Genomic DNA, 26,787 nt, shown 5'->3' on the forward strand with positions numbered 1-26,787 from the left:
AAAATATACTTACGTATCAAAAGTAAAAGTATAAATAATTTCAAATTCCTTATATTAAGCAAAACAGATGGCACAATGTTCTTGTTTTTTAAATTACGGAAAGCCATGGGCACACTCCAACATTCAGATTGGATAATTTACAAACTAAGCATGTGTGTTTAGTAAGTCCTTCAGATCAGAGGCAGTAGGGATGACCAGGGATGTTCAGTTGAATTTGACTATTTTCCTGTCCTGCTAAGCATTCCAAATGTAACGAGTACTTTTGGGTGTCAAGGAAAATGTTTGGAGTAAAACATACAATATTTTATATAAATAGTCAAGTAAAGTACAGATACCCAAAAAAACTACTTAAGTAGTACTTTAAAGTATTTTTACCTAAGTACTTTACGCCACTGGAGACCATCCATTCCCAGTCTGTCCAAAGTGGCTATCCCTTTTGCTCTTTCCCTCTATGAAAAAGCCCACAGTACAATATCAGCATATAAAGAGATCGTACGCTACAATGTATATTAAACTTTAACTTATTTGATATTCTCTACAAAGCCTTAGAGAGTTACTTGTGGAATTAATTTCAATATTTTTGGTGACCGAATTGAGTTCTTCCCATATCAGTTTCTTTATAAACACTGTGTATTTCATTTGAAAGAAGAAAAAAAACATAAATTAAACCAAGCTCACTTTTCTAGCCTAAGCTCTTAAGACTGTTAGAATCATCAAAATCAAAAAATCTGAAATTAAAATGTCAGAAGCTAATATGAGGGTAGAGTCTTAGCGAGTGTTTACATTAGATATGAAGTGAACTCGGAATACCAAATCCACAGACACCTACTGTAATCTATGAAAATGAGCCCACTCTGTTTGTCCTCCTGCTGCATGGTTGGCTGGGAAAATTAGCTCGGTGGAAATGACGGTTGCATGGCAGTTCATTTTCCACAAGTAATTTACTTTGCCCCGTAGAATTGTGGGTAACCTAAGGACATTTCAGGCAGCCTTATTTTTTTATCTGCAAAACAATTTGATTGCTTAGTCCAAAGGAATGAATACTTTGTCAAATTCAGGCCATGGGATGCTAACATTGTGTATTTTGAAAAGTTCTATTTTAGTGATGAGTTTGTGCTGTGCTTTAAGGGAGGTTCAGGAAGTCTCCGGCAGCAGTCTATTTAGCTGATAGCCTGTTGGCTGTTCCACACTAAATAGATTGTAAATGTGGGATATGTGAAGGTAGTAGATGAAGAGTGGAGCTGTAAAACATCACTAATGAGATGATGGTGAGTTGACTTTGAGGAAGTCACACAGACAGCTCTATCAAGTCTCCCTTCATTTCCCCCCTTTTTCTACATGATCTCAGGCAAAGGATTTATTTAATCAACCTCCTCATTGACTCTCGTTTCCTTTACCATCCTGATCTCATACTTAGACTCTTTACTGATCCAGCCAGGCTGAAAATAGACTGTTGTCATCCGGCTTTGCCCCTGTTGGTCTGAATTCCTGCTGATTCCTGGTACTGGCCAACTAGATTGAGTTATATATGTAAAACAAAATGTCCTAATTTATCTTAATGGAAAAATCCACTCAAACTATTGTAATATTCATATTCAACAAGACAACTATCTTTTAGTATTTTTTTCATTAGTCCACTGTAAATATAGTCCACAAAATGTTTGCATGTCAGCAGTCAAGTTTAGAAGATGTAGGACTTTCAAGCAGGCTGTGTTTCTGCCGTTTTTGACTGAATTTCTCCCAGGAGTAATGATATGTTTGGTTGGTAGATTGTTTGGCTGTGATGCTGGCCTTGCCTCAACAAACCTAGCTGAGAGTTGATTAGTCTGGCTCCTGACCCATGCCGCGGCCCTGCCTGGGTTAGTATTGATCAGAATATCAGCTGTCACAGAGCACCAGTCTTTGTATGTTTGACTGACTAACACACCTCTGCAGGTGGACGGGACAGGGGGAGGGTGTGTGTGTGTGTGTGTGTGTGTGTGTGTGTGTGTGTGTGTGTGTGTGTGTGTGTGTGTGTGTGTGTGTGTGTGTGTGTGTGTGTGTGTGTGTGTGTGTGTGTGTGTGTGTGTGTGTGTGTGTGTGTGTGTGTGTGTGTGTGTGTGTGTGTGTGTGTGTGTGTGTCTAACCCCTGTTATCATATTTTATGAAGTTGCCTTGCCAGTGTGTTTGTGTTTGTGGAGATTAGGAGTTGTATGTCTGGCAGCGTGTGACTTTAAGCCACTTCATGACCACACTAATCTGATGTCCTCCCCATTATCTGAATATTTCCCCTCTAATACAATTGCTGTAATAGACCTAATGGAGAAGTATTTCTGTCTTTGATCCTGTTTGTGCTGTTTCAAACAGTCAGCTCAGTTGAAAGAATAATGAGATGTTAGTACCTTATAAGACAACACCCTGCTAAGCAATTAGTATTCCAATTGCCAATTCAAATACCTACCTATGAAAGCAAATAATTTTCTGTCTGACACACACACACACACACACACACACACACACACACACACACACACACACACACACACACACACACACACACACACACACACACACACACACACACACACACACACACACACACACACACACACACACACACAGTCTTGTACAGCTAACCTTGTGGGGACATACAATTCAGTCCCATTCAAAATCCTATTTTCCCTAACCCCTAACCCTAAACCTAACCCTAATCCTAACCCGTACTCTTACCCTAACCCTAACCCTAACCTTAACCCTAACCCTAACCCAAAAACCTAAACGTTATCCTAACCCTAAACCTAACCCTAGCTCCTAACCCTAACCCTACAACTAACCCTAGCTCCTAACCTTAATATTTAACTTAATTCTAACCCTAACACTAATTCTAACCTTAACCCTAAACCCCCTAGAAATAGCATTTGACCTTGTGGGGACTAACAAAATGTCCCCAGTTGGTCAATTTTTACTTTGTTTACTATTCTTGTAGGGACTTCTGGTCCCCACAAGAATAGTTAAACACGTCCACACACACACACACACACACACACACACACACACACACACACACACACACACACACACACACACACACACACACACACACACACACACGCCACTGTTGGGCGCTATCTGATATTATGATCCACAGCTACATCATATGCCAGTCACATTTTCCTTTAATGCCACATAAAGAGCATCAGTGATTCCTATCACATGTGCGTTTAAAGGTGACAGGCAAAGGTCTCCACAAAACTATAACACTTAATAATAATGCTCATGTAGGCTTCATTAAATAAGCCTCCACACACCAAAAAATATTTCTACTTTTTGGTGAATGCCATTTTCTGTCCATAGAATTCAAGGATGACATAATTTGAGGGCAAAAGGAAAATAACAATTGCTCACTGCAAGGAACACAAGCTACAGACAAGGCTTTTATGAGTAATTTTCTGGATCAGAAATGAAACAAATGATACTGACATGATCTGGGAAATAAACATGTATGTCAATAATGATTATACTCATATGCAGATAATGCAGCCAGATCACCCGTGATATAAGTCAGTGTTCAACGTTCATCCATGTCTGATGACGTGGAAACCAGACACTAGGGACAACAGTGAGCACTGTTACCTTGAAGTAGGTTTCGGTTTTGCTAGGGCATTGTAGACAGGGATGGCGGATGGGTGTAAGCATGTTCGAATCCAGCGATAGAAAGTTGTTTTTGAGATTTTTGTTTTAAGCCTATCCCAAACCTTAACCCTTACCTTGACCATTCGGAGTTAATGCCCAACCTTAAGATTTCAGGGGGTTAATGCCTAAACTTAACCCTAACCTAAAAAATATTCAAATAATGCCTAAACTTAATCTTAAACACTTAGAAATTTGATGTTTGGAACAACTTCGAAATTTGAAGTTTGCGAAACATGAAGGAACATCTAATTATGACATGAGACTGTGAAAGCAAGTAGAGATAATGAGATCCAGTATAATCTAGCTAGTTAGTTAGCTAGCTATAGCCAGACAGTGTATTCCCAATCAATTTGATGAGGCTCCCATTCATACAGCTAAGATTAGCTAAATGTTTTAGTTGATAATACTTGTTGGATGATACAACACATGTACAGTATAATGAATGTTAGCTAGCTTGTTACCTAGCTAATACACTTAGTTTACTTCTTGGGAAACAATATTTCTGCTATCTAGCTAGCCATTTTTGCTGCAGCCAGCAAGCAGTCTAATCAAAATGTGGCTAACTACCACATTAAAATAATGTTGCTATTACTGGTCAAATGTTACCATATATAGCTAGCTAGACCCTTTCTGACAATTGTACTGTGAACACAAGGTTAGCTAGCTGGATAGCTAGCTAGCAAACATTAGCTAGACCAAGTGTGGCTTAGCTAACCAAGAACATCCATGATCATGATCTCTCCTGGTAAAACTGCTTTGATAAGCATCTTCTCAATCACAAATACTCCTACCACTTTGAGCTGTACATAATTAAAGATCACTTCAATAGTACTGTCATTTCAAGTGATTTATTATAGCTAGCTAGAAGAAGAACAGCATCGTGTCTTCTCATTCTGCAGCATAAATCTGACCGACCACCAACTGTCACACTAACCAAGTTTCCATCAACAGTTTTTATGTGAGTAAAGTCATAACATTTAAAAAATATCACGACAGCTGTGATGGAAACAGGACGTTTCGGTACAATCATTTGGACATGGTGGAATCTTTTTGTGTCGGTAAAATGAATTATGCGGGAAATGGCAGTGAAAACTCCTTTATGTGCAAATAGTGATATAATAACAGTCCTATATGTGCCAATATTGATATAATAGCCATCATCTCAAAATTAACTTGGATTAACGCGGTGATGGTGTGTCCTCCCGCTGCGACTTGAGAAACAATGCAATTTAAATAAGTTACGATGAACATCACAGGGTGGTGAAAGTGAACTGTGATCTAGATGCTCCTTTCCAATAAATATCGAGGGTCTTCTGGTGACATGATGATCGAAGCTTCACAGCCTTTTGACAAATACAAATATTCTTGCTCTTATCCACAATAATCTCATTATGTAGACTAGCCTACCCGCACAGCCTAACCTCATTATATCTGCGAGCTGTTGTCTAGAGCACACTAGCCAAGACCAGGGTGCGCACATTTGCTTTTTAACGCAACAGTTTTTGTGACAAAACTGTAAGTAGAGTTGAAAATGAAATGGAAACATATTAAGCTTTAGATTTTTATTCGGCACATGAAAACGTAAGTACATTTTGTGTGCACTACGTCGCCATGCACTGCTTTTCATCCACTAAAAGTCAATTTGGTGGACACACACCACTGGTGGGAAAATGTGCATATTTTATATTCTAGAGTATTCGCATGAAAATCTGTCGCCAATTTGATCGAAACCTAGCTAGTGCAACACAAGTGAAAAATGAAAACTACTTTGAAATAGCTGGATCAAATGTAAAATAGAGTGCTGATTGTTCAACAGTACAATATTGAGCATGTGAGCTCAGAAATGTGTGAAATTGTGCACTAAAATCAGACAACTTTTAACATTTTCCAAGAATTTCAATAGAGCAAGTTGACAGGTAGCCATACCTATTTTAGTGTTATATCAAGGATACAGAATCTACCCTGACCAAAATATTATTGCAGATCATTTTATGATGTATTTAGCTGTTGTATTGTTGTAGAAAGGTTTGGAAAAACAGGGACATCTTTGCCTGTCACCTTTTAATCCTGATGGGTTCTGACAAATAATCATGATTTAATCATCTTTTCTTGGAAAGGTATTTTATTTCTGTTGAGATAGATGAGAGCGATAGATCAGTGACCTTTATCTCGCTGATGGAAGATGTGCCACTCCATATTACTTTACTTTATTTAGACAAGTATTATATTAACTAGACTGCTCTCACATGTATTGGCCTCCAGTTCTCAGTGTAATAAATATGTACAAGTAGGGATTTGTAAAAAAGACACTGACTGCGTAAACATTGCTATGGTGGTTTTGACTAAATTCTACTTCCAGGCAGCCCCTGGTCGGCCTTCAAAATCTATCACTAGGTCTCCTCCCACGCCTTGAAGTCTCGTGTGTCCCTGTTCTGTTCTGTCCCCTCTCTAAGCCTTTATGTTCGCTGGGAGGAACAGACAAGCTGTCGGGCCTATGGATTGAGTCGAAAAAAGCTTAAGGCAGAGCGGAGAGAGCTCCAGGGCCATGTTGCACAGCTGGAAGAAACCCAAAAGGAGAGGAGATTAGTGCTTCCTTAGGCCACACAATCAACGGGCCTGATTAAGAAACAATGTTACAGGCACTTCTCCATTTAGACACACACACACACACACACACACACACACACACACACACACACACACACACACACACACACACACACACACACACACACACACACACACACACACACACACACACACACACACACACACACACACACACACACACAATGACCATTTAGATACACACACACACAATGACGGAGACAAATGGGCCTGGTCAAAAGTACTGCACTACATAGGGAATAGGGTGCCATTTGGGATACAAACTCAGTCAGCCCAGACTCGGCCAGGACAGAATCACTCCATATAAATAAGCTTGTATGTTTTCACGCAAAGAGAAACACACAGATTACTATATGTATTACATCACATTAAACATATATTGCAAATGTATATACTGTAGTGGACAGATTGACATACATTTAGGTTATATCGGGTATATCTCACACGCATACACAAGATTAAAGACTTACTTTGACTCCTTGTACTCCTTGTACCCAACCCCACATACAGTGCCGACGTCCAGGTCCTGAACCTCCCCTAGGTTCTTACTGTGGCATGCAGTGTTTGGTTTTCACCAGACATAATGGGATACATCTCGTCCAAAAAGTTGACTGAAGTTTGCCAAAAAGCACCAGGAAGCACCTGGATGATCATCAAGACTCCTGGAAGAATGTTCTATGGACAGATGAGTCCAAAGTATAACTTTTTGGAAGACATGGGTACCATTATTCCTGGCAAAAACCAAACAATGTATTCCACAGTAAGAACCTTATACCAATTGTCAAGCATGGTGGTGGTGGTAGTGTGATGGTTTGGGGATGCTTTGCTGCCTCAGGACCTGGACGACTTGCCGTAACCATGATTTCTGCTCTGTATCAGAGAATTATCAAATCATATCAAATTTGATTTGTCACATGCGCCGAATACAACAGGTGTAGTAGACCTTACCGTGAAATGCTAACTTACATGCCCCTAAGCAGCAATGCAGTTCAAGACACAGAGTTAAGAAAATATTTACTAAATAAATTAAAGTAAAAAATAAAATAACAATAAAATAACAATAACGAGGCTATATACAGGGGGTTCTGGGTACAGAGTAAATTTTTTATTTTATTTAACCTTTTTTTAACTAGGCAAGTCAATTAAGAACAAATTCTTATTTACAATTATGGCCTAGGAACAGTGAGTTAACTGCCTTGTTCAGGGGCAGAATGACAGATTTTTACCTTGTCAGCTCGGGGATTCAATCTAGCAACCTTTCGGTTACTGGCCCAATGCTCTAACCAATAGTCTACCTGCCGTCAATGTGCGGGGGTACAGGTTAGTCGAGGTAATTTGTACATGTAGGTAGGGATAAAGTGACTATGCATAGATAATAAACAGCGTGTAACAGCAGTGTAAAAACTATGTGGTGGTGGGGGGGGGGGACCTAGACTTGGTGCTCCGGTACCGCTTGCCGTGCTGTAGCAGAGAGAACAGTCTATGACTTGGGTGACTGGAGTTTTTGACAATTTTTGGGACCTTCCTCTGACACCTCCTAGTATATAGGTCCTGGATGGCAGGAAGATTGGCCCCAGTGATGTACTGGGAGGTAGGCAATACCCTCTGTAGCACCTTACCGTCGGATGCCGAGCAGTTGCCATACCAGGCGGTAATGCAATCGGTCAGGATGCCCTCGACGGTGCAGCTGTAAAACTTTTTGAGGCTCTGTGGACCCATGCCAAATCTTTTCAGTCTCCTGAGGGGGAAAAGGTGTTGTCGTGCCCTCTTCACGACTGTCTTGGTGTGTTTGGACCATGATAGTTTGTTGGTGATGTGGACACCAAGGAACTTGAAACTCATGACCCGCTCCACTACAGCCCCGTCGATGTGAATGGGGGCATGTTCGGCCCTCCTTTTCCTGTAGTCCACAATCAGCTCAATTGTCTTCCTCTAATTGAGGGAGAGGTTGTTGTCATGGCACCACACTGCCAGGTCTCGGACCTCCTCCCTATAGGCTGTCTCATTGTTGTCGGTGATCAGGCCTACCACTGTTGTGTCGTCAGCTAACTTAATGATGGTTTTGGAGTCGTGCTTGGCCACGCAGTCGTGGGTGAACAGGGAGTACAGGAGGAGACTAAGCATACACACCTGAGGGGCCCCCGTGTTGAGGATCAGCGTGCCAGATGTGTTGTTGCCTACCCTTACCACCTGGGGGCGGTCCGTCAGGAAGTCCAGGATCTAGTTGCAGAGGGAAGTGTTTAATCCCAGGGCCCTTAGCTTGGTGATGAGCTTTCAAATCAAATCAAATTAAACTTTATTTGTGACATGCGGCAAATACAAGTGTAGACCTTACTGTGAAATGCTTACTTACAAGCCTTTAACCAACATTGCAGTTCAAGAAGAGTTAAGAAAATATTTACCAAATAAAGTAAAAAAACATATAATAATAACAATAATAATAAAAATAACACAATAACATAGCAATAACGAGGCTATATACAGGTGGTACAGCTACCGAGTCAGTGTGCGGGGGTACAGGTTAGTTGAGGTCATTTGTACATGTAGGTAGGGGTGAAGTGACTATGCATAGATAATAAACAGCGAGTAGCAGCAGTGTACAAAGAAATGGAGGGTGTGGGTCAAAGTAATAGTCCGGTGGCCATTTGATTAATTGTTCAGCAGTCTTATGACTTGAGGGTAGAAGCTGTTACGGAGCCTTTTGTACTTGGCGCTCTGGTACCACTTGCCGTGCGGTAGCAGAGAAAACAGTCTATGACTTGGGTGACTGGAGTCTCTGACACGTTTATGGGCTTTCCTCTGACACCGCCTAGTATATAGGTCCTGGATGGCAGGAAGCTTGGCCCCAGTGATGTACATCTGGCAAATCTGACCATAATTCTATCCTCCTGATTCCTGCTTACAAGCAAAAACTAAAGCAGGAAATACCAGTGACTCGCTCAATACGGAAGTGGTCAGACGAGGCGGATGCTACACTACAGGACTGTTTTGCTAGCACAGACTGGAATATGTTCTGGGATTCATCCAATGGCATTGAGGAGTATAACACCTCAGTCATCGGCTTCATCAATAAGTTGTCATGTCTTTACTATTTGTGATGACATGCTATTTTCAAATCGATTACCTAACGTTGAATTATTTGATTAAATTAATCAGGCAATAACTAACTCATTAGGAATCCGGGGCACCACGGAATCATTCGTTTATAGAGAGGGCTATGTCCCGAATCCACTCTTAAAGATCTGAAGATCTTTTATATCAATAGCAGTGTCACGCCCTGGCCTTAGTATTCTTTGTTTTCTTAATTATTTTAGTTAGGTCAGGGTGTGACATGGGGAATGTATGTGTTTTTTGTAGTGTCTAGGGTGGTTGTAAGGTTTAGGGGGTTTATTAGAGTAGTTGGGTTTATGTTTAGTATAGTAGTCTAGCTGTGTCTATGGTTGAGTGTAGGTATCTAGGAAAGTCTATGGTTGCCTGAATTGGGTCTCAATTAGAGACAGCTGGTTATTGTTGTCTCTGATTGGGAGCCATATTTAAGGCAACCATAGGCTTTAGCTGTTTGTGGGGAATTGTCTCCTGTGTCAGTGTCTGTATGTTACGCCACACGGGACTGTTTTCGGTTTTGTTTGTTCGTTCGTTTTATGTAGTCAGTTTTCCTGTTATTGCGTTCTTCGTGTTTCATGTAAGTTCGTCGTCCAGGTCTGTCTACATCGTTTATTTGTTTTGTTAATTATTCAAGTATAGTTCGTTTTTTCGTCTTGTGTAAATAAATTATGTCATCACACAACGCTGCATTTTGGTTCAATCCCTGCTCCTCCTCTTTGGATGAAGAGGAGGAGGAAAGCCGTTACAGAACCACCCACCAATCCAGAACCAAGCAGCGCAAGTTCGAGCAGTGGACTAATAAACAGGAATGGACATGGGAGGACGTATTAAACGGCAGGGGTTGCTACACATGGGAGGAGATCCTGGCTGGAAGGGATCGCCTCCCATGGGAACAGCTGGAGGCGCTTAGGAGAGCGGAGGCAACGGGAGAGAGGAACCGCAGATATGAAGGTACGCGGCTAGCAAGGAAGCCTGAGAAGAAACCCCAAAAATGTCTTGGGAGGAGGCTAAGAGGTAGTGGGCCAAGGGCAGGTAGGAGACCTGCGCCCACTTCCCAGGCTAACCGTGGAGAGCGGGAGTACGGGCAGACGCCGTGTTACGCAGTAGAGCGCACGGTGTCTCCTGTACGTGTGCATAGCCCGGTGCGGGTTATTCCACCTCCCCGCACTGGTAGGGCTAGATTGGGCATTGAGCCAGGTGTCATGAGGCCGGCTCAACGCGTCTGGTCTCCAGTGCGTCTCCTCGGGCCGGCTTACATGGCACCAGCCTTACGCATGGTGTCCCAGGTTCGCCTACATAGCCCGGTGCGGGTTATTCCACCTCCCCGCACTGGGCGGGCGACGGGGAGCATTCAACCAGGTAAGGTTGGGCAGGCTCAATGCTCAAGGGAGCCAGTACGCCTGCACGGTCCGGTATTTCCGGCGCTACCCCCCCGCCCCAGCCCAGTACCACCAGTGCCTACACCACGCACCAGGCTTCCAGTGCGTCTTCAGAGCCCTGTTCCTCCTCCACGCACTCTTCCTGTAGTGCGTGTCTCCAGCCCAGTGCCTCCAGTTCCGGCACCACGCACTAAGCCACCTGTGCGTCTCCAGAGTCCTGTACACACTGTTCTTTCTCCCCGCACTCGCCCTGAGGTGCGTGCCCTTAGCCCGGTACCACCAGTGCCGGTACCACGCACCAGGCCTATAGTGCGCTTTGAGAGGTCAGTGTGCCCTGTCCCTGCTCCCCGCACTAGCCTGAAAGTGTGTGTCCTTAGCCCGGTGCCTTCAGTTCCGGCACCACGCACCAGGTCTACAGTGCGCCTTATCCGGCCAGAGCCATCCGTCTCCCCAGCGCCATCTGAGCCATCCGTCTCCATAGCGCCATCTGAGCCATCCGTCTCCATAGCGCCATCCGTCTCCATAGCGCCATCTGAGCCATCCGTCTCCCCAGCGCCATCTGAGCCATCCGTCTCCCCAGCGCCATCTGAGCCATCCGTCTGCCCAGTGCCGTCTGAGCCATCCGTCTGTCCCGAGCCATTAGAGCCGCCCGTCTGTCCCGAGCCGTCAGAGCCGTTCGTCAGTCGTCAGTCAGGAGCCGCTAGAGCCGTTCGTCAGTCAGGATCTGCCAGAGCCGCCAACCAGACAGGATCTGCCAGAGCCGCCAACCAGACAGGATCTGCCAGAGCCGCCAGCCAGCCATGAGCAGCCAGATCCGCCAGCCAGCCATGAGCAGCCAGATCCGTCAGCCAGCCATGAGCAGCCAGATCCGTCAGCCAGCCATGAGCAGCCAGATCCGTCAGCCAGCCATGAGCAGCCAGATCCGTCAGCCAGCCATGAGCAGCCAGATCCGTCAGCCAGCCATGAGCAGCCAGATCCGTCAGCCAGCCATGAGCAGCCAGATCCGTCAGCCAGCCATGAGCAGCCAGATCCGTCAGCCAGCCATGAGCAGCCAGATCCGTCAGCCAGCCATGAGCAGCCAGATCCGTCAGCCAGCCATGAGCAGCCAGATCCGTCAGCCAGCCATGAGCAGCCAGATCCGTCAGCCAGCCATGAGCCGTCCAGCCAGGATCCGCCAGAGCCGTCCAGCCAGGATCCGCCAGAGCCGTCCAGCCAGGATCCGCCAGAGCCGGCCAGCCAGGATCCGCCAGAGCCGGCCAGCCAGGATCCGCCAGAGCCGGCCAGCCAGGATCCGCCAGAGCCAGCCAGCCAGGATCCGCCATTCAGTCCGGTGCTGCCTTTCAGTCCGGTGCTGCCCTTCAGTCCGGAGCTGCCGTACCTCAGTCCGGAGCTGCCCCTTATCCTGGGGCTGCCCCTTATCCTGGTGCTGCCCCTTATCCTGGTGCTGCCCCTTAGTCCGGTACTGCCCCTTAGTCCGGTGCTGCCCCTTAGTCCAGTGCTGCCTCTTAGTCCGGTGCTGCCCCTTATTCCAGTGGGGTTAAGAAAGCGGGTAGTGACTATGGTGGGGTGGGGACCACGACCAGTGCCGGAGCCGCCGCCGTGGACGGACGCCCACCCAGACCCTCCCCTAGACTATGTGCTGGTGCGCCCAGAGTTCGCACCTTAAGGGGGGGGTTATGTCACGCCCTGGCCTTAGTATTCTTTGTTTTCTTAATTATTTTAGTTAGGTCAGGGTGTGACATGGGGAATGTATGTGTTTTTTGTAGTGTCTAGGGTGGTTGTAAGGTTTAGGGGGTTTATTAGAGTAGTTGGTTTATGTTTAGTATAGTAGTCTAGCTGTGTCTATGGTTGAGTGTAGGTATCTAGGAAAGTCTATTGTTGCCTGAATTGGGTCTCAATTAGAGACAGCTGGTTATTGTTGTCTCTGATTGGGAGCCATATTTAAGGCAACCATAGGCTTTAGCTGTTTGTGGGGAATTGTCTATGTCGAAGTGTTTTGTGTCAGCACTGATTTTTGTATAGCTTCACGGTCGTCTGTTCTGTTTGTTGTTTTGTTTTTTCCTTCTTTAAAATAAAAGAAGATGTACTTTCCACGCGCTGCGCCTTGGTCCTCTCTCAGTCCCGTTGACGATCGTGACAAGCAGTCAATCATGAATTATTCTTTACCTTCTATCAGTCTCATCTGAAAGTTGTAAAATTCTTGGATATCTGCTCGAACCCTAATATAAATTATGAATCAGCGATGTGCAAATTGGATTAATAATTGATTTACTAACTAATCAAATCACAGACATACATGGAAATACACAGTAGATATTGTACATTGGGTTGCTACATGATACAAAGAAAAAGTCCCTAGCGGACAAAACCGATATGATGGCTTGGTAGACAAAAGAAAAGGGGTGTGCAGTTCAAGAGCAGGAAACTCATAGAGGATTACGACACTCATAGAAATTGCTAACACTTTACATGAACGACAGCTCATTCGAAAAGAAATTGCAATTTATATTACAGCACCTATGTCGTTGTTGTCTTCTCTGTTGGAATCCGGTCCGTCTGCTGGAGAGAGTCGACAGAAAAGTCTCTGGTTGCGTTTCCCCTAAGATCAAAGTATTTCGTGGATGTTAGAATGGGTACTTCAGAGTACTGTGTTTCAGCTGTTGACTGTGTTCTTGTCCCAGATTTACGTAATTTCGAACTTCAGACTAGTAATTTGTGTCGTCTAGAGTTTCTCACTTATTCAGTAGTGAATCGATAGTCTCAGAGTTTAACCATATACAGCTGTGTAGCATATGCTCCACGTGGGATGGTTTTCTAGTCTTATAGTTTCTAGAGGTCTTAACCATTCGAGACATCCGGCTTACCGTGTGTCTCTTTGGCACCTTGTAGTTTTAAAACCACTTCACACACCAGCGTCACCCGGCATGTTTTGGTCTTAGAAATTCAACCATTTGCAACCTTAGCTTACCGGGGTTTGCGTGGTCTGGTGTGAATTTCATCAGGAGTGGGTTTTACACGTTTCAGTATATATGAAAATCCATACTCTCGTTTAGAAGGTAAATATCACATTACATCTTTTCACAAATAGTTTCATGTTTATTCACATACTTTTCACAATATTTAGATGTAAACCTGACAGCTGGGAAATATACACTTTAAGAGATACCGTTATGTGTGTTTCCTGTCCTTCATGAGATCACCAAATGAAACACACTCGTCATAACTGTCCCTTAAGTGTCCAGGGACCATTCATCACTAAGTATTGAACACTGAGCTGTAGTCAATGAACAGCATTCTCACATAGGTGTTCCTTTTTTCCAGGTGGGATAGGGCAGTGTGGAATGCGATTGAGATTGTGACATCTGTGGGTTTGTTGGGGCGATATGCAAATTGGAGTGGGTCTAGGGTTTTTGGGATGATGGTGTTGATATGAGCCATGACCAGCCTTTCAAAGCACTTCATGGCTACCGATGTGAGTGCTACAGGAGAATATCAGGCCATCCATCTTTGAGCTGAAGCTGAAGCTGAAGCGCAGCTGGGTCATGCAGCAAGACAATCATCCAAAACACACAGTCAAGTCAACATGAAAATGGCTAAAAAGAAACACATCGAAAGTTTTGAAATGGCCTAGTGAAAATCCAGACTTAATCCCAATTGAGATGTTGTGGCATGACTTTAAACGAGCAGTTCATGCTTGAAAACCCACAAATCTCTGTTCGGCATGGAAGAGTGGGCCAAAATTCCTCCACAGCAATGTGAGAGACTGATCAACAACTACAGGAAGTGTTTTGTTGGAGTCATTGCAGTTTAAGATGGCTCAACCAGTTATTGAGTGTAAGGGGGCAATTGGTTTTTCACACAGGGACATTGGGTGTTGCATAACTTTGTTTATGAAATAAGTATGCCATTGTTCACTTAGGTTCCCTCTATCAAATATTAGGTTTTGCTTGAAGATCTGATAACATTCAGTATCAAAAATATGCAAAAGTAGAGAGAATTAGAAAGGAGCAAATATTGTTTCACAGCACTGTACATGCTTATTCAATCATCCCAGGAAGTCTGATGACAAGATCTCCATGGTCAGGACATAGAGAGCATTCTTTACCCACACTGGGTCACCCCGTCCTAGGGAGTTTGTATGAGGGCCTCGTACTGCCACCCTGCCTGGTCCTCCCACCCTTAGAGGCGTGTAATGAGGGCTCCTGCACTGCTGTTGACTGGAGAGATAGACGGGATGATTCACACAGCAGATTAAATGATCAGTGGTTCCCCAGCAAGCAACTAGTGCTGATGGGAATAAGATGTGCCTGCTGATTCTCGGTTTGCAGGCAGGGAGGTAAACATCACTTCTCCGATGTGTCTTTCAGCACACCTCATTAGAGCACGCACGCACGCACGCACGCACGCACGCACGCACGCACACACACACACACACACACACACACACACACACACACACACACACACACACACACACACACACACACACACACAGAGACCAGCCAAACAGTGGTAATAACATGTTGATCTTCTTTCAAATGGAACTTTCACCAACCAGGCAGCTTTAGATGCTGAGCGCAGAGCAGTGCAACCAACCTCCATAGACAAACAATGGCATTAGAATGAACCGTAATGAAGAGTGACTTTTAACTTGGCACCATCATAGGATGCCACCTTTCCTAAAAGTCAGTTTGTCAAATATCTGCCCTTCTAGAGCTTCCCCGGTCAACTGTAAGTGCTGTTATTGTGAAGTGGAAACGTCTAGGAGCAACAACGGCTCAGCCGCAAAGTGGTAGGCCACACAAGATTACAGAACAGGACCGCCAAGTGCTGATGCACATAGCACGTTAAAATCGCCTGTCATCGGTTCCAACACTCACTACCAAGTTCCAAACTACCTCTGGAAGCAACGTCAGCACAAGAACTGTACGTCAGGAGCTTTATGAAATGGGTTTCCATGGCTGAGCAGCCTGCAAACAAGCCTAAGATCACCATGCGCAATGCCAAATGTCGTCCAACATCAGTGCCCGACCTCACTAATGCTCTTGTGGCTGAATGGAAGCAAGTCCCCGCAGCAATTTTCCAACATCTAGTGGAAAGCCTTCCCAGACGAGTAGTCTCTATTACAGCAGCGAAGGGGGGACCAACTCCATATTAATGCCCATGATTTTGGAATGAGATGTTCGACGAGCAGGTGTCCACATACTTTTGGTCATGTAGTGTACATCAGGCTTCTATCATTATCTGAGGTTCTCAGGTGACCCACCTCCCCTGCAGCAGATACTCATGCGTCAATAATACTCAAACAGATAGGTGGAGATTCTGTTGATATCAACTCAAGTAGCCTGTTTTTGTACAGTATGTGTGTATGCCATCTGACCTGTGTGTGTTACAGTAACTGTGTGTCTGTGTGTTCCAGAGCCACAGTGAGGAAGGGCATGTCATTCAGTACAGCGAGGCCCAGTGACTCAGCCTTATGGGACATCGCCCTGGAGTCTGGCAGAGGGGGCGCAAACACCATCTCTGCAGTGTGTCAGAGGAAAAGCACCACCATGGGGAAAAGGTGGGTGTTCAACAATGAGATAAGTTCCTAACCAACCTCTATTGAATTCAAAAGAATGAAACAACAAATGTTTCTGAACATCTTATTCCTTACAAAACTGAGTGATTGCCAAATTTCTAAAAGCTCTAAATGTTCTGCTTTCTTAAATGGCCATCCTCTGTCCTGTTACCACTGACTGATATAAGTAGTGTACGATTGTTGATGCACAGCACGTGTCAAAGACAAGGGTAGAAGAAACAAACAGGTTTGTTATAGATTTCTGAGAATTCTCCTTGATAAAACATTATGATTTATTTGAACCTTTATTTAACTAGGCAAGTCAGTTAAGAACAAATTCTTATTAACAATGACAGCCTAGGAACAGTGGGTTAACTGCTTTGTTCAGGGGCAGAACGATAGATTTTTATCTGTCAGCTTGGGGATTCGATCCACAAACCTTCAGTTACTGGCTCAACGCTCTAACCACTAGGCTATCTGCCACCCCATCTGTTAAAATAGGAAGAAGGAACAAATTGCAAATCTAGAATTTTGTTTGAGGAATAAAACTATTGAATTTCATCAGTTGCCTTGTTGGTGTGTTCATGGCATTTTTGTGACAGCCTGTTATTGTATGAAGCAGGTCTATATTACATTGTGATGAATCACTCTCATTGTAAATAGACTGAAGGGACTATTCAAATACCTCATTAGGGAACTATTTTAACAGATACAGTATATGTGACATAGTTATTTGCTTTATGCAGTAATTCCCCTGATTTACATTAGATATATTATGGGACCCGGTGATTTCCCTGGTCAGGTGAGATCATGTGGTCAGGACAAAACTCTGGGCCCTAGTTATAATCTTATGCAATATGCACCGGTTTCCCGGACAGAGATCAAGCCTAGTGCTGACTAAAAAAGCATTCCCCCATGAACAATATTCATTGAAATAGACTATACGACTAATCTTTGACCTGGGAAACCAGCCCTATAACTACAAGGAATAACATACAGTAGTTGACAATGCAAATCAGTTGTTTGTAATACTCTGAGATGATGATGATATCAGCAAGAACGTTAGTATTCCTGCTGTCTACCACAGTGGGGGACGGATCAACTGGGTTAATATGAACACTATAAAACCCTCAAACTCAACTCTGGACCTCGAAGCCTGTTCACTGCATTTTTTCATTGTTCTCCTCTAATCGGGGCCTTCTTTAGATCTGGGATACCAGATAGGTGCAATTCATTATCAGATAGAACACAAAACTAGCAGGCTTCAGACCTCGTAGGGCAGTTATTACCAGGGCTACGCGCAATGCTGTCGGGTGTACGCCAAATAAAAATGTGATTCACGTTTTTTTTAAATACATTAAAAAAAATTGATTTATTTTTCTCTTCACATTTTCAAACAGTACATTTATATTTTCCAACAGGGCTATACATTTGTGTGTTTTTTTCTCTCGCCTGATTAGCCTAGTTTCACTGCCAAAAATAAAATTTAACCATCTAATGTTTAGCGAAATAGCAACACAATGTCAAATACAGGTAGCCTCGTCAAATAATTAACATCCAATCATATTAACCGTTACTCTCTCATGATAAACCTTCACTCTTGCGCAGACATTTAGAAACTAAACATGACAATTGGAAAAATAAGCGACAGGAGTTTTTTGAGCGAGAATAAAGACAACTTTTGAGTAGTAAGACGTATAAAAGCAACAGATACCATTAATAAGAAAGGGCTAGAAGCGTCTTATATGGTGAGCTACCGAGTGGCTAGGACAGGCAAGCACCATACTATTGTGGAGGACTTAATTCTTCCTGCTGCCAGGAATATGGCTGGGACAATGCTGGGGGAAAAGTCCCAAAAAACTATACAGACAATTACTTCATCAAACAACACTGTTTCACGACGCATCAGTGACCCCCCATAAACATAACGCAGGAGATGTTTTGAAACAATTACTGCTTCGAGTACATGCCAGTGAATTCTATGTGTTACAGTTGGATGAGTCAACAGACGTGGCGGGCCTGGCACAGCTCCTGGTGTATGTCCGTTATGTTTAGGGGGGGTCAATTAAGGAGGACAACATGAGAGGATATTTTTAGTACTGGACAGCTTTTTGACATCAAATGGACTTTGGTGGTCAAAATGTGTTGGTATCTGTACTGATGGCGCAAAAGCCATGACAGGGAGACATAGTATAGTAGTAACGCGCGTGCAAGCAGTTGCTCCCGACGCCATTTGGGTACACTGCCAAGGGAATGCCTGACAGCTTGAAAGACACTACAGTGAAAATTGTTATCTTTGTTTAAGCAAGGCCCCTGAACTCTCATGTATTTTCTGCATTATGCAATGATATGGGCAGCGACCATGTAACGCTTTTACAACATACTGGTTATCAAGTGTCAAAGAAGTTATTTTTAATTGAGTGACGAGCTTAAAGTTTTCTTTACTGATCATCATTTGCACTTGTCTGACCGCTTGCATGTTGACGAGTTTCTCACACGACTGGCCTATCTGGGTGATGTTTTTTTTCACCTGCATGATCTGAATCTAGGATTACAGGGACTCTCCGCAACTACATTCACTGTGCAGGACAACAATGAAGCTATGATTAAGATGTTGGAGCTCTTTTCTGTCTGCATGAACTAGGACAACACACAAGTCTTTCCATCCTTGTATGATTTTTAGTATGCAAATGAACTCAAGCTTACGGACAATGTCAAATGTGATATAGCGAAGCACCTGAGTGAGCTGAGTAAGCAATTACGCAGGTATTTTCCCGAAACGGACGACACAAAATACTGGATTCGTTATCCCTTTCATGCCCTGCCTACACTTACCGATATCTGAACAAGAGATCCTCATTGAAATTGCAACAAGCAGTTCTGTGAAAATTGAATTTAATCAGAAGCCAATGCCAGATTTCTGGATAGGGCTGCACTCAGAGTTTCTTGCCTTGGCAAATGACACTGATGCCCTTTGCAACCACATACCTATTTGAGAGTGGATTCTCAGCCCTCACTAGCATGACAACTAAATACAGGCACAGACTGTGTGTGGAAAATGATTTAAGACTGAGACTCTCTCCAATACAACCCAACATTGCAGAGTTATGTGCATCCTTTAAAGCATACCCTTCTCATTAACCTGTGGTGAGTTATTCACAATTTTTGATGAACAAATAAGGTTGTATATGTAAGATGGCTAAATAAAGAGCAACATCGAATAGTGTGTCTGTGTGGCAGGGTTTAAATGATGGCAAAAAAACAACATTTGAGAGTGCACAGCTGGAGGTTGACTGTTTGAAGGGGTACAGGACTATAAAACGTTTGGGAACCACTCTCGTTGGGTAGGAGTTGAATACCCCTGGTTTAGAATATTTCTTCGTGATGTGATCTTGTAATCCCCCATCTTTATATCAGACACATCTTGTTAGTGACAACTCATGTCCATTTGTCAATTGTTATTTTGTCATTAAAGGCATTTGATCTATGTACTCAAGTGATGTACACAAGTCACTGCTGCCAATAGATTTGAGTTGCTATATTATTCATGTATGTATTTAATTGAAAACATTCTGAGAAGTTGGCACCATACTGTATATGACACTTAATTTTTTCTCATGGACACATGAAGAATTGTAACAGGCCAGGTAACGTGATGCTTTACAGATGCACATCTACAGTATTTATTGATGGACTGGACATGTTGGCTTTAGAGGACAGCATCACACAGCATCACACAGCATCACGTGTCACATTATCAAAAATGTACCGTCAACATGGGACATTGTGTGCTGCTATCACAGCACTACCTGATCCAGATGGCAAAACAGACCTCTGCCCAGCAACCTCCCAGCACTTGCTCTCCCCCTCAGACAAACACACACACACACTCCAACCCGGCTCAGCGTGCCGCCCGTCCGACCCACTTATCTGTAATCATCAGTAATCATCAGTGCGTTATCCGGGCTTAAGCACTGGCTGGCGTGCTCCAGGGAAGATTAGGAGCCCAGATATTCCAAGTCCCAGCAGCGGTATTAACTAGTGAATAACCAGTGAACACCCAGGCGGGTGGACAGAGGTTTCCACCCCCCCATGCACCCACTCTGGAACTGATGATAGGAAGCTTTACAGGCTGTGACCACCAAAGCCCTCAGAGGGAAAATGTACACTTTTTTCTCCTCCATTCCTGTCTAGTAGTAATTGAGTGGAATCATGGTGAAAATGGTCCCAATGAACCACCAAGAATCCTGTCCAATCACTTTTATTGAGAAAGAAGTGAATGTAGAGCAAAGCTATCTAAAGGCCCTATCTGAGCGTTAGAGATGCTGCCAAGGCTCTGACTGATTTAAAAATCCTTAGGAGTTGTTTGAGTTACCTGTGCGGCCATCAAAATCCATCCGTTTAAGATAGAGATATCAGGTTTTTTTATGGGCTGCGTCTCAATCCACCGCATCCGCCTTCAGATACACCGCTGTTTGTCAGACCAGGAAACGTCCCGAAAATCGGTCTTCTCACAAAAACATCTGTAGCGTCTGAAGGGTTTTGCCTTAAGGCTAACATGATCACTCTATGGAAAGATGAGACTCTCACGAACACGATGCTATTCTCCGGGACTCGTCTGAAGGTAACCCGGTACCGGAAGTATGGAAGGAGTTTTATACCAACAAAAAAAAGGGGATAAATATGTGTCCCAAATAAAATATATTTCCTGAGCTTTATTATATCTCCTAGATATAAGACAGACACTTCAAACCCTATTTTGCCATTTGTGAATGTGTTATTCAATGTGTTTCTATGGGCTATAGTAGTAAATAATTCAATATTTGTATATTTTTTTCGAATTATTATTCTATTCATACAGGGGTCCTAAATTTCTAAATCAAATAGCTAAATGGTATGACCATTGAAGTGATGTTGATATCTGCTAGGTTGGAGGAACATGAACAACTATGATACCCAAACTATGACTGTCAACACTTACCTACACTACAGTATAACCAAAGTGTAGATTAAAACAGCATCGTTTTATAATAACACTGGGACTTTGAATGTGCATGTTAGATCTTGTTGATTGCAGCATTCATGTCCATTCATGAGCTGTGAAACATTGTATTGGATGCTTTTGTGAAAATCATTAGAATGCAGAATGGGAATGTAACTCTATTCCAGGATTGTCAGGGGTCTGTTGGAGGTATTGCAGCTTGACTTTGAGACCAAGGAGTTGACTGATCAACAATCAGAGAGCCAGATGATCACATGGCGTTTTGAGACAGGAAACATCAAGGATGTCGGCGTCATGAGGATCTATACATCTCAGAGAGACTACGTGGGTCTGGCACCACTGGTCATGGTGAGGAGTGTGTGTGTGTGTGTGTGTGTGTGTGTGTGTGTGTGTGTGTGTGTGTGTGTGTGTGTGTGTGTGTGTGTGTGTGTGTGTGTGTGTGTGTGTGTGTGTGTGTGTGTGTGTGTGTGTGTGTGTGTGTGTGTGTGTGTGTGTGTGTGTGGCATTTTATTACTATGTGTGCATGCACATCTTTGTGTATGCCAGTTTGTATGGCACAGCAGCAGCTGCATTAACAGTAACACCACCACTGTATTCTCCCTGCAGCTTAACTGTGAGTTGAATTAAACTCCCCTGGATGTGCAATTAAGTGTAGGCTGGGTGTACCATAATTTTACCTCTATTGTTCTCTCATCGGGTTTGATGTTTTATGGAAGCGATAAAGGAACAATAAAGCGTGTGTGTAAATGATTGGGAGAGCCCTGGAGAGGGGATGTCAGGGGGGTGTCGGCTGAGTGCCAGCTCCCTTGGCCTCTAGCTTTGATCAATTCTGTCCCAGGTCACACTCTCCCTCAGTCAGTGTTAATGAAGTCGACGTTCATTGAGAGGATCAAACGGCTCACCATAGGTAGGAATGAACCATCTTTTTAATGAAGCCACAATGCATATTGATTTATAAAATGTCTCCCTAAGTATGTACTAAGTACAGATCTGGATTGTCAGAAGACGCTAATACCACCTGCATACTTGTGACAGAAATCAAGCACACTTCCATTACGTTTGTGAGTACTTTACACATTCACAGCAGTGTTTGTGCCACAAATCCCATAGGAATTGCTTCAGTACAGTAGGTTTGTACAAATAGTCAGTTAGGTTTGGGTGACTTTCAGAGGCAGAACTAGAGCTTGTCCTTTCTGAATCGCGGTCAGCAGCTGTTGTGCTGCTGAGTTTAGAACGGCTGACAGGCTGCCGCAACATCTGGCGAGTGCTTCAGTTAAATATACACCAAGCCAGGGCATACAGTCATCAGCCACTGTATCCACCCCTACAACTCCTAGATTAGGAAGACATTTTATTAGAGAGCATCACGTCAAGAAAACTGTTTTGAATCAATGTTCAAAGAGAGGTTATGGAGCTATAAGAGAGATTTCATCAGCCGTGGATCAACGTTGACTTGTCTATTCATGTTGAGAAGTTATACCTAGCAGTTAAACACAATAAACAGTACAAGGAAATGTGTGTGCATGTGATTGTGTGTGGGCATGCATTGGTGCATGCATGTGTATGTACAGTACATGCCAATTTGTGTATGTATTTGTATGATAATCTGCCTGCCTGCCTCACACGGTCGCTCTGTCCTGTCTTGCCCCCTGTAGGACAGTGACGTGCTGAACACAGCTGTTCTGACTGCTAAGAAGGTGTCTGTCCCAGTCAGGACTCTGGCTGTGGAGGCTGACGGCTCCGTCACTGATGTCACCAACTACACCAACTGCAGGTCCACTGATGAAAACGTGCTGAAGGTACAGCATTGGAACCCCTTTTTCAATATTCACTGTTTCCCTATGTTGCAAGATTACAAGTTGGGTCTGGGAACCCACAACACAATAAAAACTCATACAAAACCATAGTTACACATCAATTAAAAACACCAAATCCTCCTCCACAGTAACTAAACACAACAGACTCTGAATACCCCGTATACTCATAAACAGATCAATATTGTCAACCAGTTTGTGATAGGCTGTCCCCGAATACTGTTCTTTCGGGTCTTCCATATTGCTAATTATAGCTGCCCCTAACACAAAATTAAGCAAAATAACTACACCCCTTCGACTAAACCTGTACTTTAGCCCAAATATAAACAGTTGGGAAGAGAAAACCTCTCCCAAAGCTGAGAACCAAGAAGTGACCAGATCAATCATCCCGACCAATCTGGGACACTGTAAGAACAGATGTGCCAGAGTTTCAGACTCAGCACAGAATGGACACCCTTCCCCAACTATCGGATCCAGGTGTACCAGATGCATATTGGTGGCTATGGCTCCATGTATTATCCTCCATTGGAGGTCAGCTGTCCTCTTTTCAGTAGGCAGTTTGTGAAAAAGAGGCTCTTCAAAAAGCCACATCCCTGGTGGCGTGCCGGCCTTACGGGACTTGACAAGAACTCTCCAAGCCTGCATAACAGACTCATAAAATGGAGTCAGGCCAGATAACTCACCCCCCTCCAGCTTTAAGAGGAAAATGTGCTTGTCTAAGCCCAAACAGCCCACTCTCCTTATCAATGTGTAGGCTGTGTCGACCCAGCTAGAACCGTCACTGTACAACAGTCTCTGGGCTGCTTGAAGCCGGAAAGCCATGATCCTGGAAGAAATGTCCACCAGGCCTTGCCCTCCCTCGTGCAGTGACAGGTACAGGGCTGCAGCTTTAATCCAGTGTTGTCCAGACCAGAAGAAATTGACAAGGGTCCTCTGAAGCTCTTGTATCAGACCCCCCGGTGGCTGTAAAATCATTAGTCTGTGCCACAGGGTAGAGGCAGCAAGATTATTAGCTACCAGTACCCTTCCCCTATAAGACAGCTGGGGTAGCAACCATTTCCACCTTGACAGTCTGGCACACACTTTCTCCACTACACCCTCCCAAAACATAACATCATGTAACAACTTAACATTAAAATACCAGTAAGGTGATGACCTTCGTGGACAAGTGAATATCAACAGCAACAATATGGTGATCAGAGAAACCCACAGGAGTAATATCACACCTTCCAACCCTACTACAGTAGTGCTCAGATACATACAACCTGTCTAACCTTCCAACCCTACTACAGTAGTGATCAGATACATATAACCTGTCTAACCTTGCTGCACTGACACCACCTTCATTAACTTTTAACCATGTGTACTGCCTAACTTTTGCATTCCTAACTCTCCACACATCAGAAAGCTCTAACTCAGTTAATAGACCAGACAGGCAAGTGGCTGACCGCAGATGAGGTTCTTCAGCAGTGCGGTCAACAGTAAAATATACTGTACAATTCCAGTCCCCCCCAAAAACCATACAGCCCTCTTGGTCACACTGTCTTAAGGTTTCCTTTATTTGATCAAATACAGCAATACGCTCTGTACCCTCCTTAGGCGCATAAACATTCAAAAAAACGAATAAAAAACCCATAACATCCAACCTGACCAATAAAACCCGTCCCTTGACAATCTCTGTTGTAGATACCACAGTCACCCCTAAGCCTGAGGAAAACAAAATTGCCATCCCAGCACTGAAATTAGTACCATGACTGAGTACATGCTGCCCCTCCAACCACATACCCCATTCAACCTCATTAGCCTCATCACTATGTGTCTCCTGTAGAAAAACTACATGAAGCTTTTTCTGTTTTATTACTTCTAATACCCAAGCCCTCTTATTCCTGTCCCTTCCCCCATTAATATTGAGAGAACCTACCCGTAGTACCTCCATATAGAAAAGAGAAAGGAAAAGCAGAAGAAACCACAGAGAAACCAGACAAAGAGAAAAAAGACACCCTATGAGGCATGATCATCATCATTGTTTTAATTTTCTTTTAACCTGACCACGTTTCCCACTACCTTTTGCTGCTGTGACAGCAGTAACACATTTCCTCAAGGGAAATTGCTTCTTCTCACTCAACTGGTCTAACCCCACCGTCTTCTGTAACATCACAGCTGACCTCACAAACGTATCAATATCAAAAAAATATGCCAATTTGACAGATTTCCTAAAAGTCTGATCCAGGAACCCATTTACCTCCTCTAGATTGTAAATTGAGTCATCACCAGCTGCTATCTTATCAATAGAGATATCCATATCCTTATCCTGATCCTCCTCAACTGAGGCCACAGACCACTGACTCCCCTCTACCACATCCCTCTCAGTACTCCCCACTTGCACCCAATCACTCGTACCAGGCATCTCCTCCACTACCTGGGAGACTAGCCCCACCTGCACCCCCTCCTGTACCCCAATACTCATAGTGGGCATCTCCTCCACTACCTGGGAGACTAGCCCCACATGAACCCCCTCCTGTACCCAAGCACTCATACTGGGCACCTCCTCACCAGTCTGAGGAACTGGCTCTTCAGATCCATCCTTACCTTCTACAACAATATTTTTCTGCTGCATAACATTTTCCTCTGGTACAAGTTGCAACTCCGTGCCCTCAACACGGACAACTTGTTCCTCAGCAACAGGTGCTTGTGGCTGCTCTACCGCTGTCGGCCCACCTCTCCCTACATCAGTGGGCCCAGGCGTTACGAGGACCACCTGCGCCCCTCCCTCTGCCTTCTCCCTTTTCGGACGAGCATGTCGCTTATGGCCAACATCCCCACGCTCAAAACACCGTTGACTACCCATGCTAGCATAAGCCATATACAGTCTGTTGTCATACTTGACTTTAAACGATAACTCCAAAGTCTGCTCCGGTGAGTCCAAAAACAGAAACACCTGTCGCCGAAACGACATAACCTGTTTCAAAGCTGGTTGTTTGCAACTCAATGGGACAATCTTAATTGAACTTGCAAACTTCCCAAACCGCAATAACTCGCGCTCCAATAGCTCATTGGGAATAAACGGCGGTACATTCGAAATCGTTACCCTTGTTGACTGAGAAAAAAGCGGCGTAACTTGAATAAACATTCCTTTAAGAAGTACGCCATGCTCAACCATACGATCAACAAGGCGCTCTTTAAGAAAAACCACCACCGCTTTATTCATCCGTGACGCATAAGCAACATTCTCATATCCTACCTTCTCTCCTACGGCAACCAGAAACTCCTCCACCGTGACAGTAGCTTCAGTAACACACCTAAAGCTGTGTCGAAGTGACAGGGACGGCGTCCCCATGTGGGTCGCCATCCCCGCCAAAACCAGGGTAATTTCGACACGAAAAACAATATACTTAATTCTACCACAACAACTAAATAAAAATAATGATAACCTTAATCATGCATAGGAAGAAAAGAAAAACCAAGATATCTAATTCTACACAACACTCGCACTCACTCACACAATTCCCAGCATGCACCAAACACTCCCAGCATGCAGAGAGAGAGAGAGAGAGTCCGGGCAGGTCTTTTCAAGGTTAGCCCTGGAACTTTATCCAGTTTCTTTCATATCACTCTCTCTTCCCGATC

General features: G+C 43.9%; 1 protein-coding gene across 1 annotated transcript in view; it reads left to right on the top strand.

The window, feature by feature from the left end:
* Positions 1-26,787, top strand: part of LOC139552245 (transmembrane protein 132D) — a 52,817-nt gene that overhangs the window by 12,629 nt on the left and 13,401 nt on the right. Inside the window, exons 3-5 of the mRNA XM_071363789.1 lie at positions 16,204-16,347; positions 21,514-21,694; positions 23,002-23,145. Coding sequence (XP_071219890.1) covers positions 16,204-16,347; positions 21,514-21,694; positions 23,002-23,145 — 469 coding nt within the window. The remainder of the gene's footprint in view (positions 1-16,203; positions 16,348-21,513; positions 21,695-23,001; positions 23,146-26,787) is intronic.

Source organism: Salvelinus alpinus, chromosome 24 (genome assembly GCF_045679555.1).
Source record: "Salvelinus alpinus chromosome 24, SLU_Salpinus.1, whole genome shotgun sequence".
In the NCBI taxonomy this organism is placed as follows: Eukaryota; Metazoa; Chordata; class Actinopteri; order Salmoniformes; family Salmonidae; genus Salvelinus; species Salvelinus alpinus.